The sequence below is a fragment of the Arvicanthis niloticus genome, chromosome 2, assembly GCF_011762505.2.
Source record: "Arvicanthis niloticus isolate mArvNil1 chromosome 2, mArvNil1.pat.X, whole genome shotgun sequence".
Classification (NCBI taxonomy): Eukaryota; Metazoa; Chordata; class Mammalia; order Rodentia; family Muridae; genus Arvicanthis; species Arvicanthis niloticus.
In genome coordinates this window covers 103,684,129-103,702,458 of record NC_047659.1, presented here as the reverse complement: position 1 = coordinate 103,702,458, position 18,330 = coordinate 103,684,129, and the positions used below count along the sequence as shown (strand labels likewise).

General features: G+C 43.2%; 1 protein-coding gene across 1 annotated transcript in view; it reads left to right on the top strand.

Annotated features, from left to right (window-relative positions):
- Positions 1 to 26: 26 nt before the first annotated feature.
- The window catches only part of Fermt1 (FERM domain containing kindlin 1), a 43,960-nt gene continuing 25,656 nt past the window's right edge, over positions 27 to 18,330 (top strand). The window contains exons 1-7 of the mRNA XM_034496958.2: positions 27 to 147; positions 464 to 759; positions 3,824 to 3,992; positions 6,106 to 6,339; positions 9,587 to 9,733; positions 10,726 to 10,939; positions 12,383 to 12,485. Of these exons, the coding sequence (XP_034352849.1) occupies positions 3,842 to 3,992; positions 6,106 to 6,339; positions 9,587 to 9,733; positions 10,726 to 10,939; positions 12,383 to 12,485 (849 nt within the window). The 5' untranslated portion in view covers positions 27 to 147; positions 464 to 759; positions 3,824 to 3,841. The remainder of the gene's footprint in view (positions 148 to 463; positions 760 to 3,823; positions 3,993 to 6,105; positions 6,340 to 9,586; positions 9,734 to 10,725; positions 10,940 to 12,382; positions 12,486 to 18,330) is intronic.

The window sequence follows — 18,330 nt, the reverse complement described above, 5'->3', positions numbered from 1 at the left end:
TCCAACAGGAAAATAACAGATGACTGCCTGGGGTGAGCCACTCCAGGAGTGGTCTAGCCTTTGGCCTGGAGCTTAGTCTGATCAGAGGGCTTCCTCCTGGCATGCCTCACCTTTTTTAGAGGATTGACATCACCCTTTTACTCAGAGGTGAATCGCCTCTCTGTGCATGCCACCTGTCTGGTCAGGTTTGCTCCAGAACTCCGCATAGGTAGACAGTTGCAGACAAGAAGGGATTCTCCCGGGTCCCGGGTATCAGTGACGAATTTACCTAAGGGGCAGGGAAAAACGACTGGGCCTTGAGTCCTGGGCCAGTACTGGAGAGCTTCAGGATACCCAGAACGCTGGAGGCGTCCAGGAAAAGCCATATAAAAGTGGAGGCAGGAGGGGTGGAGTGTGTTCCAGGCTGCTTGGCTCCTACCTGGAGCAGCCCTGCGGCTCCCTTAAACCCTTATTGTATCTGCAGCCTTCTCCTCCTTGGAGCGAGAGCAAGACCTAGCAGGCTGGGCTGGACGTGCCCCCGCCTGCCCGCCGCGCTAGCCCGCGCCGCGGACGCTGCGGCCCCGGGACGCGGACCGTGCTTGGGCGCTGGGCGGCTGGCTCCAGGAGCTCGTACTGGCTGTCGCGAGGTCCCCGCAACGTCACTAGACCTGCTGTGCCTTTGTGCGGTTCCCGCGAGACCCCTGCTCGCCCAAGGCGGCCTCTGGGGACGCAGCTGTCCACGTGCCGGCTGCAGACTGGACGCCGCGGGCTCCATAACAGGTGAGCTCTCTGGCTGCGGAGGCGGGGATCGCCAGGTTGGAACCTGTACTGCGGGGACTTGGGACCCTTGTTCCCTTTCTTTTCTGCAGCTCTGTGCGGTTAAATCGTTGTTGAATTGAAATAATTTTGTCAGGAGGTGATCACCTTCTCGGGCCCAGGAATCTGGCCGTGCACAGGAAACACTTGTATTCAGCGCGGGCTGCATTCGTTAATAGGCAAAGGGCAGGTGTCTGGGCACCTAGGGCCCTGCGACACCCTCCAAAACCGTGCGTCCGGGTTATATCCCGGGCTTTCTTCCCTCTCTTTTCTTCCCCACATTCTCTTTCAATGGGGCGGAGCGACCTTCACCAGGGAAGGTAAATCCAACGAGCCTCGTTGCCTCCTATTTTCGGTCTCCGTGGGTGAGCTTCCGCCCGGCTGAAGTTTGATCCTCAAGTAACAACTTGTTGAGGATGAGAACGTCTGGCCAAAATGAAGGCATGAAGGCGCGGAGAGATAGGAAAGGAATGTGGGAAAACCAGATCCTCTTCATTTAGGAGGAATTTTCGTTGCAAGGGATCTGTCCATTTCTATACAAATGAGTTATTCACTCCAATCAGGAAAACTAAAAACCCCGTGTCCTTTGTTTTAAAATTGACCCTGAAGGCCCAGAAAATGAGCAAAAATAAATCATCTTTTAAAAATAAAGTTATTTATTTATGTGCAAAACATTATTTGAAACTCAGCCTCCAAAAAAAAAAAAAAATAGCATTTTGGAGATTGCAAGGCTCTTCCATGTCGAGTTGACCGTGAAGAGGCTGTTTTTATTGTCTCTTCACTGCTGATCTGTCTGTAGAAATGATTGACGTTGTTAAAAGAATTCATTCCCGTGTTAAGAGTTTTTTCTCCGGTTGTTGCAAAATCGCCAAGGACGGTTCTCAGAGTGACGGATAAGTTTAGAGTAAAGGGAAACCATTCATGTTTGGGTTCCCCCACTGAACTTAATGTGATTTTGCAGTAAGATCACCATCCCTAAACCCCAGTTTCCTAGTTTATAATGGGTGTTGATGAGAGTGAAGGAGCTGATGCACAGAAATGCTGCAGGCTGATGAGGGGAGCCAGCATTCTGGCCAGTTCAATCAGTAACTGCAATCGGTCTTTTGGCCTCTGTGTTGAGAGCCCCCACCCCACCCCCAGCATCCTTGCACTGCTCCTTGGGATACCTCTGGTTATAAAGCATTCCTGAGCTCTTGAATTTGATTCAGACACCTTAAATCTGTCCTAACCACATTCAGATGTGCCTTAGTAGATCTTTGGATTTGTGGTAGTGAATGTATCTAGTGCATTTTTGAAATTCACTTAGGGCTTACAGATAGATATGCCATCTGAGATGAACACGTGGCGTGACATTGGTGGTTTAATTATCCACTGTTATGAAGGCAGTGCCCCTCACACACCACACCATCACCATCTCAGCTTCAGATGGGTCCTGCTGGTTGATGCAGGGACTGAGTCCTGCATCTACTTTTTCTCTTGCCTGTTGTGAAGCAGAATGTGAGCCACAGAAGCTGCTGGGTCTCAGAGTATGAGACTGGCTGTCACAGTTAGGAGTGCTGTCTTGGGAATGTTAGTACAGTAGGTCCCTCGAGATAGACCTTGTGAAGCATGGCCTTCTCATAAGCTGTCTTGCATAGGGACATGGAAAAGCGTCCTTACAGTCATTTAAGTGCCTTTATTTAAAATCTTTTTTAAAGGCCCAAATTAGCAACCTCATTTGAGCCAATATCTCAAGTTTTGCTGAAGTTCTGTCTGCTTTGGATTCTGGTTTTCCCAAAACCACAAGATCATAACAGTCTGGGTTATATTTGTTTTGTTTGTTTGTTTGTTTGTTTGTTTTGCCTTTTAGCACCTCCAGGTAGGAGAAAACTATGGGTTTAAACTCCCTACTCTATCTTAAAGACTAAATTTTGGCCTGTCACTCATGTTTGTTTTTTGTTTGTTAGTTGGTTGGATTTTGGGGGTTTGTTGTTGTTGTTGTTGTTTTATCTTTTGCCAACAATGTATCTAAAACCAAGAGTAGTGGCACACACCTGTCATGCCAGCCCTTGGGAGGCTGAGACAAGAGGATTGCAAGGTGGTGGCCATAGAGTGACCTTGTCTCAAAAATAAAAATCTTGTGCTTTAAAAGAGTGACTTTCTTTGGGTGGGGGCTATACAGCTCAGTGCTAAGATCATTTGACTAGAATGCATGCCTTCTTCTCTTAAGCTGTCTTGCATAGGGACATGAAAAAAGCGTCCTGACAGTCATTTAAGTGCCTTTATTTAAAATATTTTTAAAGGCCCTGGGTCAGACACCCTAACACTATAGAAATAAAACAGTAGCTTAATTAAATCAAGTACACACAGACACAACAATTATTATTGTCATATGCCTATGCCATCGTACACATTAAGGTAAGATAATGACTGATATGCAGTTATTTTGCTGAGTTTTTATTTTAGGGCTCTCATACCAGAAGATGCCACTATTACTAGGAGGAGTATAATAACACTGGTCTATGAGAGATCCTAAAGAGGACTTCAGTGGGAAATGGTTTTAGTGGAAAGCTTCTTAAAATTGAGTTTACTGAAGTATATTTTAGATACCACAAAATGTGTTGAACTGTTACATATTTTAATTTACAGATTTTTACTGTACATTTTATCACACACAAACTATATTTCAGTCAATATGGAAGTTACTTCAAGATCTCATGGAAGGTTGCTATGGCTTATTGTGTTTTGTCAAAATAGTTCAGAGAAAAACTAGTAGAAAGGGAAAACCAAGATTGATAGGGACAAAAAGACATACCCCAACAGAGAAAATAAAATAACAGAACTTTAGATAGTTGGGATTACTTTTATAAGTCTCTTTGTACAATTAGGATCCTAATTTAATATCTAGGTACCAGGAACCTTTCAGAATTCTTTGAACAAGAAACTAAAATAAAAATATAAAAATGAAAAGTCATGGCTTTTCTCTGAGAACCTGCTGCCACCTTCCACTGTCCCCTGCCATGCTGATCTTTGTCTTTTGTTCCTGAAGACACCTGCCTGGGCCACCATGCTATCGTCTGGTGACTTTACATCTGCGTCCTGGGAGCTTGTGGTCCGAGTTGACCATGCCAATGAAGAGCAGCAGACAGAGGTCACGCTGAGGGTGTCTGGAGACCTGCACATCGGAGGAGTGATGCTCAGGCTTGTGGAACAGATGAGTAAGTCTGCCTTCTCCATGGTTTCTCTGTGTTTGAACCCCTCTGTGCTACCTCCCCCTTCCATGATGTTCCATGGCTGGCCCTAGATTTCCTGACAGCATGGTCCCCTTCCCCACCTCTAGTCTCTCCCAGGAAGAGAAAGAAGGAACCGTGTAAAAGCTTTCCAATGGATCCAGACAACTTTGTAAAAGCTCAAAATATGATGGCAAACTATATTAGAATACATATGTGTGTGTGTGTGTGTGTGTGTGTGTGTGTGTGTGTGTGTGTGTATAACAGGTATAATGCCATACTCCCACAAGGTCAAGGCTCATCCCACCAGACACCCACAGAGATCGTAGGTGACATGTGACTACGGAGTCCATTCTTTGTAAATACTTAATAATTTTCATGCTAACTTCAGCTTGCTGTCAATGTGTCATTTCACCCTTGTCCACCAACAAAGAGAAGTCTTCTTCTGGCCTTAGAGTTTAGTGTTTTGTTGTCTGTTTCTTTGAGGCCTTGGATGTTGACCTCTCATTTTGCTGTTTTTGACTTCATATAAATGGGCTCATAAAGGATATATGCTTACATAGTTGCTTTCTTTGATTTAATTTTATATTTAAAAGAAATCCATATTGTTGTATATAGTTTGGGTGCATCTAATTTTGTTGCTAAATAATATTTGATTGTATGAACCTACCACAATTTTTCCACTTATCCCTTGATGAACATTTGAGTTATTTTCATTTTCACTTCATATTGGTAGTAGAATATATTATCTCTTGATAAACATTTCTTTTGAGGACTGAATTATTTCATTTCTTTATTGTTATAACAAAAATACCTGAGGCTAGGTGACTGTAAAGAAAAAAGGGTTATTTTGGCACATGGTTCTGGCCAAAGGGCTAGGGACTATATCTGACGACAGAAGACCAAAAGGCTCTCAAGACAGAGTGAGGTATTTGGGGGGGGGGGGGGGGGGCGTAAATCTGTGTGTTCCCATGAGTGTCTCTACCTGGATTCTCCTGCTTTGTTGTCATGGCAACAGATTCGACCAGAAGGGCTGCGTTTTAATAGTCATACTTAATCATACATACTTTCCAAAGGCTCCACATCCCAATACTGAGGTCAGATTAAATCTCCACATTCTTTATTCTTAACAGTTAGGATCAACCCTTAACTCATAAAGCCCTGGGGGCTACTCCAGCCATAATCCAATCACAGCAGAGATATTCTGTGCCACAGAGAACAATTACTGGTCCATTACCTTCCAAAATAATCTGATGCTTCTACTAAAAGCATTGAAAGAAGGGTTTTCTAACTCAAGAAGAGGCAGAGATCCCTGAGAGAAAAATAACAAGTAAATTAAAATGTTGATGTCTCTCGAGGCCAGCCTGGTCTACCGAGTGAGTTCCAAGACATCCAGGGCTACACAGAGAAACTCTATCTCAAAACTCCCCTATCAACACTTAAAAAAAAAAAAAAAAAAAAAAAAAAAAAAAAAAAAGTGATGTCTCCTAATTTAGCAAAATGAAAGATTGAACTGACTTCACACTGACGGAAGGAAATCTCACCTTTGATAGTAGTGCTGAAGGAAAGTCTGGATGCCCACACCGAGGGGGAGCGTGTGCAGCTCTGACGTCAGCGCTGTGCTCTGCACACTGCATGCATAAAACTGCTAGAGGAGGTGGACGCAGCTGAGAAGAATGAACTGTCCGCTTTCTGTGTTCTGTGTGGCCCGTGGGAGCCGTCACTGTTCCCTTGTGAGCCAGCAGTACAAGAATTAATTTCTATAAGAGATTACGATTGATTAAGCCATCAAGACTGATGCATAGAGGGCTTGGGGATATGATTTAGCATTCATTACAACAGAGATTTGTTTTGGTTGGTTGTTTTTTTTTTTTTTTTTTCACAATACTTAAAGGTAAATAAGAGTAGAGTTCAGACGACATTTGTTCCCCACCCCTCCTGGGAGACTTTGGAAGGAAGCTAAGAACTAACTGTAGAGCCCTGAACCATAAAAAGAGATGATAAGCTAAAGATTAGTGCTTCACCCGCCGTGAATAGACTGGGGTGTCTGCAACCTGCGTGCTCGGCTTCCTCTCATAAACTGTGTTCTCCACTTTTGCAGACATAGCCCAAGACTGGTCAGACTTTGCTCTGTGGTGGGAGCAGAAGCGCTGCTGGCTTCTGAAAACGCACTGGACCCTGGACAAGTGTGGGGTCCAGGCCGATGCCAAGCTTCTCTTCACCCCTCAGCATAAGATGCTTCGCCTTCGCCTACCCAACGCCAAGACCGTGCGGCTGCGCGTCAGCTTTTCGGCTGTGGTGTTTAAGGCTGTCGCTGATATCTGCAAAGTGCTGAGTGAGTTCCCCGCCGGGGCCACTGTGCCCTTTAGACTCTTGGCAAAGGAAGACAGGAAAATTACTTGTGCTTTCTGCCCGCCTCAAGCCTTTGCTGGAGAACCCTCCTTTACAAGGAAGTAAACTCCCATGCCCAGGGCAGAGCACTGTAGCCCTTCAAGTGGAATGAGGGGAAAGGAACGCTATTTGCATAAATCATTTCCACAAGCTTATAATTAGTTACTCAAATACATTTGTAAGTAGAAGTGGCCATGTTACACGTGCCACTCCAAACTTGTTTCTCCAAACTCCACTCAGATATTTAAGACAAAGAAATGAGAGCCCTTTTAAATCTTTTACTGTGACACACTGTGTGGTCTCTATCTTTGAGATCCTGTAAATAATGACAAAAGTCATTTAAGAAGCTTAAACAGAAAAGCACTCTTTGGAAAGAGAGATTAGTAAGTACAGTGTTTGCCTTATCAATCCCCAGAAACCATGTTTTTAAAAAGATGAACATGGAGGTATACACTTGTAAGCCCAGCAGTGAGGAGGCTGAGACCGGTGGATCTCTGGGATTCACTGGCCAGCTAGCCTGCCCTACCTGGCAAGGTTCAGGCCAGTGAAAGACCCCCATCTCAATAAAACAAGGTGGATGGCTCCTGAGGACTGACACCAAGGATATCTCCTGGCCTTACACATATGTGCACACAAGTGCACATGTGCCTGAAAACACACAAACATCTACATATTTACTATACACACCTACACATAAAACATATTTATGAATAGAGGGCTAATCTTATTTTTTTTTTTTTAATATGATTTTTTTTTTTTTTTTTTTTTTTTTTGGTTTTTGGTTTTTGGTTTTTGGTTTTTGGAGACAGGGTTTCTCTGTGTAGTCCTGGCTGTCCTGGAACTCACTTTGTAGACCAGACTGGCCTCGAACTCAGAAATCCTCCTGCCTCTGCCTCCCAAGTGCTGGGATCACAGGCGTGCACCACCACCGCCCAGCTTTAAATATGATCTTATGTAGCCAAAGCTTACCTCAAACTTGTGATCCTCTTGCCTAAAAAATACTAGGATTACCAGCATGTGCCACCAGGCTTACCTGATGAATTAGTGTCTCGTGGTATAGCATCACAGAGACAACACTACTCTATTTTTTTCTTTATGATACACCATAGAAACAGGGACCCTTGTACTATGAGTGGTTCTTATTTCCTACATTTTTAAATGTGTAGGTGTCTTCTTTGGTACCAAGAACATTAAATATCGCCCAGCATGTGAACACAGAATACTATGTCTCACTGAGTATTCCCTCTCCCTCATCCATCCATTCATTCATTCATTCATTCATTCAACAAATGCTTGTTGAGCCCTATGGTGCAGCAGGCAGCACAGTGTATGGCTGATTCTGTGATGAAGATCGCAGGCATCTTGCCCTTTGAAACAGGCAGAGACAGCTAGTCAGCAAACAGGCAAGGAAGCGTAGAGAGCATTAAAGTGGGTCGGGAGGTAGAGGAAAGGAAGGAAGGTGTTCACAAGTTTAGGAATGTCCATGTTAGACATGAAGGGTTCTGATGGCCTGAAACAGGATTAGGTCAGAAACACTAACTAACTCTGCATATCAATGTCCGGCACACACTGGCTGCTCTGTGGCTGTTTAGTGAACCATTCAATACATGGAATATTCCATTGGGGAGCACAAGTTCCTAGAGTGTCCCTGACATGTGGTAGGCAAATGTGAAGCTAAAGGGCATGTTGTTGTTCTTGTGGTTGGTAGTATTCTAGTGAGGGTTCCAACATCAAGTAACAGACCAAATGAAAAGGCCTTTTCCCACACCCCGAAGGGACCAGGTGACACATCACAGTTGAGGGCAAGCAGTCAGCTGCTCTCCTCTCTGACTGTGGCTTTGAAGACACATTAAGAGACAGCTCTGCTCAGTGTCTCCAATCACGGTTCTTACATCTATCACCACTGGCTCAGATCGATTTAGCAGTATGGCAGTTTCCCCTGAGAAACAGAAGAGGCACCAATCGTCAGTGGAGCTTTGGTTTCTTATTGTATGTTTAATGCTTACACTATAATATTTAAGTTATCAGATGTATATAAAATGGTCCCAGGTGTGTTTGTAACCTGATGGTCAGACATCTTGGCTGATGGAGAGACAGCTGCATTGCTCAGACCTCTGAACACCATGCAGTTTGTGAACTGACTGGATGAGAGGATCTGGGAGAGAAGGTACCAGAGTCCTTAAAGCAGCCACTTCCTTGGATTATAGCTGAAATTAAGGCTTCTCAGTGGGTTATCAGCAGCTCTGACTACAGTTGCACTGTTGGATGAGTCAAGGAAGGGTTATCACAGCTTGGTGTCTTCAAAAGCCAACTCTGAGATAAGGAATCTAGAACTTAGGTCCTGATGCTAAGATATACTGTGTGGAAGAGAGATTATAGACACTCAGCTTCCAGTGTCACACTGTAGGCAGCCAGGACCTCTGAGAGGCAGTATAGACATCCTCGGCTGTTCCAGGAGGGTGAAGGTACCAAAGAAGGAGCCTACCGCTGAAGGCTCTTTGTGGGGAGCATGAATCCTCTCACGTGGACTGTTGGAGGTACACAGTACAGACAGCATGGCTAGCAGGCAGCACAAGCTCTTGACAGACACCCAGATGTTCTCAAACTACTGGGAGTCAGGTTGACACACATTAAAAAGATGGAGACTCAGAAGGCAAAACAGAACACGAGGACACCTCCAAGGGATGGCAGGAAATGATGGCCATTGTGTAGGGGAAGAAAGATTGCACAGTCAATGGTCCACATGTCAAAAATGATGTTGGGACCCTTTGTGGTTATTTACAAACCGGGGGGGGGGGGGGGGGGGAAGAGGGAAAAATCAGTAGCTCGTGGGTAGCACAGCACTGACAGTGCTTGGAGCTCGCTGGCAAGCCTGTGGTGAAGGCATGATACCACCCCCTTTGCTCTGCGTGCATTTGAAATAACTTCATCACAAGTTAAAACACAATCAACTAGAAGTTTCACTAGTCTGAACCTCCTACCGCTGTTTGCTATCCTTACCTAACTTGGGGAACTTTGTTCCTTTTCTCTTTCAAATTAGATGCAATGGATCCCATTTGCTGTCAAGATCTCCCCAGCCTGACAGAGGCCTGTCAAATACACAGAACAGCCATGAGTCTCAGAAGGGATTCTTTTTCTCTTTAGTTCTCTTGCTTTTTGTTTTTCTCAGTTGTTACTTTGTTTTATTTCAGATATCAGAAGGCCAGAAGAACTTTCATTATTAAAGCCTTCTAGTGACTATTGTAAAAAGAAAAAGAAGAAAGAAAAAAATAGCAAAGAGCCAGTGATTGAAGACGTCCTGAACCTAGAAAGTTCTTCAACAAGCTCGGGCTCCCCAGGTGAGAGGCTGCTGCGTCAGCTTCTGACTGTAGACCCCAAAAGAAAACCTCTCTCTCTCTCTCTCTCTCTCTCTCTCTCTCTCTCTCTCTCTCTCTCTCTCACACACACACACACACACCAGTTTGGGAACTGACTGGATAAGAGTCTAAAGGAGTCGCACCAGGACCCTTGAAGCAACAAAGGTGATCTCTGTGTCTCCCTCTTCCTTTCTCTTGCCCCTCCCTCTCTTCAAGCAAAGAAGAATCAACTGACAAGTTGAGGAGGGAAGTTTAAGGAAGTTTTAAATTTAGACTCTTACAACGGTATGCTTAGTAACTCATGGTTTTGATTGTGTATCATATGTTGTAAAATGCAAGTACATATATAACCATGAATTGTGAGTGAAAAAGTAAATGTTAGAAAGAAGGCAACTCATATCATTTAAATATATTTCTCTTTTTCTGGTTTGTCTTTGTGTGACTCTTTCTTAAGCCAATGTTTTCATTGGCTTGTACAAGGAAGGCAGGTAAAAATTCTGAGAAGATATATCCTTTCTCCCCATATCAATACAACTTCACTAGCTCTCTTGTAATATCAGGGGCTTTCTTATATAATGTATTCCAATGCAAAGAGTAAAAAGTAGATTTGAGCAGTGTTCAGAGGGAGAGTCAGGTAAGCAGTTACCATGTTCTTAAAAACAGCCCTTTGCTGTCTGAGACATTTTGTGTCTATGTTCTCAGTTCCCTACTGGCACCAGAAGACAAGAGGACTTTGAATGGTTAGAAAAGGTTTACTTGCCAACATTTATCTGTGTTGAGTTTTTGGAAACTTTTACATACATGTTTGAGATCTCAGGACTGGAAGGTCCAGACAAAATCTTTACCTGTATGTAACTGACTTCTCTACCATCCTGACTCCTGGCACATTTAAATCAAAATTGTTTCAGTATAACCTCTTCTAAAGATTCCTGAGATAAATCACCTACCAACGTGTCTCTCTCCTTGCTTCATAGTAAGCCCTGGCTTGTACAGTAAGACTATGACACCCACATATGACCCTATCAACGGGACACCAGCCTTATCCACTATGACTTGGTTTGGTGACAGCCCTTTGACAGAGCAAAACTGCAGTGTTCTGGCCTTCAGCCAACCTCCTCCTTCACCAGATGTCCTCGCCGACATGTTCCAGCCTCGATCTTTGGTTGACAAAGCCAAGATGAATGCAGGGTAAGGATGGGGTTCCATCTTCTTCCTGTCTGAACTGGTGTTCGTGCACTAAGAGATGTCAAAGAGATGGAGACTGTCTAATTTGTGGAGTTATAGGCATGAATGTTGTGCTTTTTAGAAAAATTCAGAAGGCTAACTTTAACAGACAAAAAAAAAAAAAAGATGAAAAGGACTGGAGTGGTCTTAATACCTTTAAAAGGTGACAAAACTGTTGTATTCAAATAACTTAATGTCTTCCTGTTCGTAGCTATGACTCTTGCTGTTACATGTGTGAAAAGAGTTTTTGGTAGGTAGAGAGTAGCTTATAAGCATGGTGCCCTTTATGAACCTGTTGGAGACATTGAAGGTGGTAAACCCAGCTTACACTGTATTTTACAGAACAATGCTTCTCCCTAGTTAAAATTAAGTTGCAGGGCTGGAGAGATGACTCAGTGGTTAAGAACATTGGCTGCTATTTCAGAGGTCCAGAGTTCAATTCCCAGCAACCACATGGTGGCTCATGACCATCTATAATGGGATCTGAAGGTCTCTTCTAGCACACAGTTGTACTTGCAGATAGAGCACTCATACATAGAATAAATAAACTAAAAAGGAATTAAGATGTGACATTATTTACGTTTAACTGTTCAGTAGCCATATCTGGCTAGAGGTTAATGCATTGCAAAGCATGTGATTTTTTTTTTTTCCATCTCTGCAAAAGGATCTACTAGGCATGTCCAACCCACGACCCATGGGCCACACATGCACAAGATAGCCACAAATACAGCATAATACAAAATTACAAAGTTCCTTGAATTATGAGTTTTAAATTTTATTTTGCTGTGCAGTTGTGTAGTTGCTTGTCAAGAGACTGCACACTGGCTAAGCTAGACCTAGCTTCGGGCTGACCACAGTGGAGCAACAGGGCGGCAGGTAGACACAGGGACTTACGTGCTGGCTCCACCATGGAGCTAGACCCTCGCATAGATCATAAAATTCACAGAGACATGGTCACTTCGTCTGCTACACTGAGGTAGTGTCAGACATGATGGTATGTGTCCATGATTCCAGCATTCAGAAGCAAGAAGATCGCATGTTCAAAGCCAGCTTGGAATACACATGAAATTCTGTCTCAAAAAAAAAAAAAAAAAAAAAAAAGGAAGGAAGAAAGGAAGGAAAAGAAAAGGAAGGAAGGAAAAGGGAGGGAAGGGGAGGGAACAAGGGAGGGAAAAGAAAAGAAAAAAAAGAAGAGAAACGCTAGATCTCAACCCTCATAGCCCTTTCACGTGTCATTAAGAATATAACGGTAAGGTACGGTGCAAATATAAGCTATTATGTGCTCACTGGTTTCATTGACATTGTTTCCCCTGCCCGTGCCCATGGATTTATGTCATGTGTAACTCAGCGTGGTGTGTATGTATAGAAAGTGAGCTGGTTTTTAAATCCTAACCTGGTGTTTCCTAGTTGGCTGGATTCCTCAAGATCCCTCATGGAGCAAAGCATCCAGGAGGATGAGCAGCTGCTGTTGAGATTTAAATACTACACCTTCTTCGACTTGAATCCTAAAGTAAGAAATCGTTCTTTTGTTTCATTTTGTTTTCCTTTCCTGATGTGCTTGAGGACACTTTCTTTCCTAAGAGCGAGCCAGGACCACAAGGTGGCCCACACAAGACACCCCACCACAGTATAAAATGCCTTAGCACAAAGAGACCACCTAAGTAAAGAGCACTGGCAAATCTCTACCTGATGCATATTAGGAAAGTTAATGAGAGCTTAGATGAGTCTTTTGGACTTCTACCGCTTTCCTGCTTACAGGAAAGCCGTTTTGTGGAGTTGAGCATCAGTAGCTAACTGACCCATTGTAGAAAACAGAATGAAACAGTGTGGTTGGTCTCTGTGTGGCCAGGCAACCTCCCCACATCAGCCAGGCAACCTCCTGCATCAGCCAGGCAACCTCCCCGCATCAGCCCGGCTCAGGGCTTGTGCCTCCTGCTCTTCTTCATTTCTCTCTGAGCCTTTGTGTAAGGAGCCTGCCTCTACCTTTCTCTGCACTTTTCCTCCCCTGCAACAACACCTCTGCCCTCTTGGTTGACGTGTAGCTTTCAATGGCCAGTCTCAGTTCCCTGGCTTTCCTACTTAATTTCTTCCAAAAACAAACAACAACAAAATGAACAAAACAAAATAAAACACCATATTCTCTCTCTCTCTCTCTCTCTCTCTCTCTCTCTCTCTCTCTCTCTGTGGGGGTGTGTGTGTGGGGGGGTGTGGGTGTAAGGTAGATCACTTGGTACTGGATAATCAATTAAGGGATTCATCCTTGGAGAAGACTAAATCTCCCTCTCTCAGCAGTCATTAACTGCTTGTTGCTCCGTATCTACGGATGGAGTCCCATGAGACATCCATGCCATCCATGCTGGAAAGTCAGCTGTTGTTAAAATTGTTCAGGTCTTATCAAGGCATATACATGGTTGAAATTTCACGGGTGTAGCTTCCCTGTCATCTCATAGCAGACTTGCTGGTCATCTGGTTCTTGCAATTTTTCCACTCCTGCTTCCAGAATGGCCTGAGCCTTAGGTGCAGGAGATGGGTTGTAGATGTATCACCTGGGGCCAGCACCCTATGGTCAGTTGTCATCTGCATTTTGACCAATTGTGGACACCTGTAATGGTCTCCATTTGTGGCAAAATAACCTTCTTTGATGGGGGATAAAAGCTACACTTATCTGTGTGTGTAAAAATGAAGTTAGGAATTATACTGGTCTAGGAAAGTGACAGCAGAAGGTTATCCTAGGTTTTCAGTACCAACATGATCTCTCCTATTCAGTGAGACTCAAGTCTAATTAGAGAGCTGTTGATTACAGCCAAGATATGAGTACCACTATTGCACTATAAGATTATCTTGCCATGCTAGTTATTGTTGTGATTCATAGATATAGACTTTTACTTGCTTTTCTTTCTTGGAGTTTTGCATAGCACCTTCTGGTACTATAAAAACAATACTCCAGGAAGAAGGATTTCAGGTCACAGCTAGCTCTTAATCCTCTGAGTCCTATGATTAAATATTGTGGTGTCATAAACAGGGACTTACCTTCAACTTCCGGGAGGCAACCAAGAGTGACAGCTATAACCTATATTACTTAGGAGTCTCTTAGACTCCCCTGATCAACAACCCAGAAAGAGATTTCTCATAACTATTGCTGGGGGCTTTGTGATTTAATGTTTAAGCCCTATCCCTAGTTTAACTCCATGGTACCAGCCATACAATGGATACAGTATAGAATAGAGTTTATTTAGGGCATGAGAAGGGGAGTTGAGGAGGGAGTAGAGATAGAGAAAGGCAGAGAGAGAGAGAGAGAGAGAGAGAGAGAGAGAGAGAGAGCACAGAGAGAGCACAGAGAGAGCACAGAGAGAGCACAGAGAGAGCACAGAGAGATCTGTCAGGAATACATGGAGAAAGGAGGGAGGGGAATGGGGAGAGAAGGAAGAGAATGGGTAAGAGTGTAAGAGGGTAAGAGAGTAGGAGAATGAGGAGGGGGCAAACAGCCCCTTTTATAGTGAGTCAGGCACATCTGGCCATTGCCAGGTAACTGTGGGGCGGAGCCTAGAAGGAATGCTAACAATGTGCTCTTAATTGAATAAATAATAAAACCCAGAGTAGGTTTCACAAGTCATTGTAAGTCAAAATGCAAAATCATCTAGCCTCTGGAAAGCAATGTGGCAATATCTATCAGAATTACAACTCTACTTTGACCTGCAAACTTATTCATAGTGTAGTGGTTCTTATGTAACTTTATATATTACTACTATGGGTTATTACTGTGTCATTGGTCTTTAAAAATGACTGGAAACCACCTAAATGTCCATCAGTAGAGACTTGCTTAAGTAGATTATGATACATTTATACCATACTGTTGATAAAGAGAATGTGTCAGCTCATTTGGGTTTTTGTAGTTGTTGTTGTTGTTGTTTTGTTTGTGAACACTTTTAAGTATGTTTAAAACGTAAATTAAGAAAAGAAACTTTCTTTTCTAGTTCTGAAAGTCCACACTATCTTCAAGTTTTGTAAGCATTAAGAACACTAGAGGACCCCAGGATACTGACCTCCATTCCCAGCAGTCAGAGAACTTTGTGGTCAGATTAAATAGTAAACTTTCTTGAGAACATGGAAATGATGATACAGGTTTATTGTCCTGTGCGTGTCATGGTTAACATGTGGGGAAAGCATTCACTGAGCTAATGAGACAGACAGAAACAGGAATATACATAACAGTGATGGCAGAATCCATCCATGCCCTCCAAGGTGTGAGGTTCTAGCTTTAGTCTCAACCAGGAGACAGAAAAATGAAGATTAAGCATTAACCTGGGTAGCCCATACCCAATGTCCTGGTTGTTACTATTGCTGTAATGAAACACCATTACCAAAGCAACCTGGGGAGGAAAGGGTTTATTTGGCTTATTCTTCCATATCACTGTTCATCAAAGGAAGTCGGTGTAGGAACTCACATAGAGGGACATAGAGGCAAAAGGTGACACCAAAGCCATGGGGGTTGGGGAGGCTACTTTCTGGCTTGCTCCTCATGACACGTTCGTACTTTCTTAGAGAACCCAGGACCACCAGCTCATGCATGGCACCACTCGTAATTGGCTGGGCCCTCTCCATTAATCACTAGTTAAGAAAATGCCCTACAGACTTGTCTACAGACCATTAGAGGCATTCTCTCAATGAGACCCCCTCCTCTCTAGTGACGTTAGCTGGTGTCAAGTTGACATAAAACTATCCAGCATATCCACGGAAGAAAGAGCTGTTCTTAAATCAGTGGAGAAGAGATCAAAGTATTCTCAGAGATAGAAACCTACAGGATGCCTGTTAATGACTTACAGATGTGCTTCAGCTCCTCATGGGAAAACCAGCCTCTGAGAGGGAAACCTCAAAGCTAGGCAGAATCAATAGAGAGTCTCTGGACAGCTCTGGGGACAGGGCTTGGCCAGCATTGAGCCCTTATTCAGGATCCTATGGATCTCCTACTGTTAACTTGTAACTGCAGATAATTGTAGTTTAATGTATCTTACACACCATTATTTTATTTGGCTTGTGGAGTATGTAAAGATGTTCAGGTGTGGGAGCTTCTATTACACTTTTAAAATCTTCATTAACTACTCTGAAGAAAGCCTTGCTGAGCAGTCTATCCCACTGAGTCTCTGAAGTATTAGTAACTAGATATACTAGGACTGAGGGGCTGACAAACATCTAGGTTGGCCTTGTTGGTCAAATGTAAGTTTTGACTGTTTTGCCATCACTATTTAGATTTTGTCTATATGATTTAAAACAGGGTGTGGGTGTGTGGTGTGTTAGTAGTTGCTTGGCTTTAGCTTTGTTTGTTTTTGAGAGGAGACTGGCTATGTTGCCCAGGCTCCAGTGCTCAAATGATCCCCCTGCTTCAGGCTCCCCTGTATCTGAGATGACAAGCATATGCCACCTCACCTGGATTCATGTGTACTGTACATGTGAATTTCTTTTAGTTGTAAAGCCTTGATTGAACAATAATTTATGTACTATAAAACTCATTCTCTGGATGTCACGGGTCATGGCACGTGCCTGTGGTTCCAGCATGTCAGCTTTCCTATTTACCATGATCAGGGCTCTTCACTGGTTTGGGCTTGCTTCACATTTACACGTTCCCTAGTGCGTCTGTTCTTAACAGGCATAAGATTAATACAAAAGGAAAGATAAGCCAGTGCTAACCAGCTCACCCGGAGTCTACTGAGGTCCTCTGAGTATTTTCCATTTCTCCTTCATGTTTTCTTTATCAATTTTATTTCTTCTACGTATATAATGTATGGCTATTGTTAAAAAAATTCTTTCAAATGGGTCTGGAGAAGTGCCTCAGTGATTAAGACTGCTTGTTGCACAACCCTGAGGACCTGAGTTTAGATCCTAGCACCCAAGTAGCTAACTAGGCATGGTCTCACATGGGCCTATAACTTCATGACTGAGGCAGGCAGACACAGAGGTGACACTGAGGCTTTGTGGATGTCAGCCAAGCTGAAAAACCATGAACTCTGTGTTCAGGGAGAAGCCTTACCGCAAAGGAACAGGCAGAGAGTGATGGAAGAGGATACTAGCACAGTCCTCTGGCCTGCTTTCATATGCCTACACGAATATATGCCCATACTGCACACAAGCACACACCACATTCACACACACGTGCACACCCACACACTACTACAGAGAGAGAGAGAGAGAGAGAGAGAGAGAGAGATTAGAAAAGCATTTTCTAAAAACAGAACAAAACCTAACATAAAAACTATGATTTAATGAGAATAGAATTTTGGTCTTACAAGCTGAAGAGCTTGTGGTGGTGATGGTGATACAGTATCGTGGATGTACCTATGCCACTAAACCGTGCATCTTATCTTAAATGGTCAAGACAAGTTCTGTTAGACATATTCTACCACAATTGAGATTATTTTAAGTGAAATGCAAAGACAGGTTATTTAGAATAAAAAATAATGTTTAGCCTGAATGAATAAACTCTGTGAAGTCTTATATGCATATATATGAATGGAGTTAAAAGAGATCTTGACACTTGCCACACCACAGACGGGTCTGGAGGACACGTATGTGCCAGGGGCCAGCCCTGGCAGTTTTTCTTTCTTTAACATGAACATAGGCAATAGGGAGACCTATAGGTCAGAGGGTGGAAAGTGACAAGCAACAGATGAATAGTTCTGGAGAGTTCATGTAGGGCATGAGAACCATGGCCAGTAAACATATATTTATATTGCAAGTTTTTGTTAAATTATGATGTTTGATAAATTAGCTGCTCTTTTCACACACAAATCCAAATTATAACCCATATTTTACCATTGTTTCATGTTTAAAATCCTAAATATACACAAAAAATATACACATTAAACTCTCTTCAAAAGAACAGAGAAGAAAATCATCCTTTGCCTTGACCTTTCTCCTAAGGGCAGCCACACTTTCACGGCTAACCATCCTTACAGATTCTTTACACATGTTTATTAGCCTATATTTTACCAGATTTCCAGAGCCTTATATTCCCTAAATAGATTGGAGCTTTTCCATGCCTTGAGTTTGCAGCTTTTTACTTTTTTGGAGCTGTCTTTCATGCTCGTATATAGTCTAATTTGCTCATTTATCAACTGAAATATAATCAAAGAAAGGCTGGCCCATAGACTGTTGGGACCCAAATGTGACAAACATTCTTACCAGAGTGTCTGGTAAGTGCCTGCATTTCTGTCTAGATACTCATCGAAGTGCAGGAGGATATTAAGAGTTGTGTCTAGATAGCCTTCCTAATGACCACACCAGCAAAGAGTACCTGCTGCTCCTTGTCACACAACATCAGACGCCATCAATATCTAACAGGCCAGTCAAAAAGAACAGGA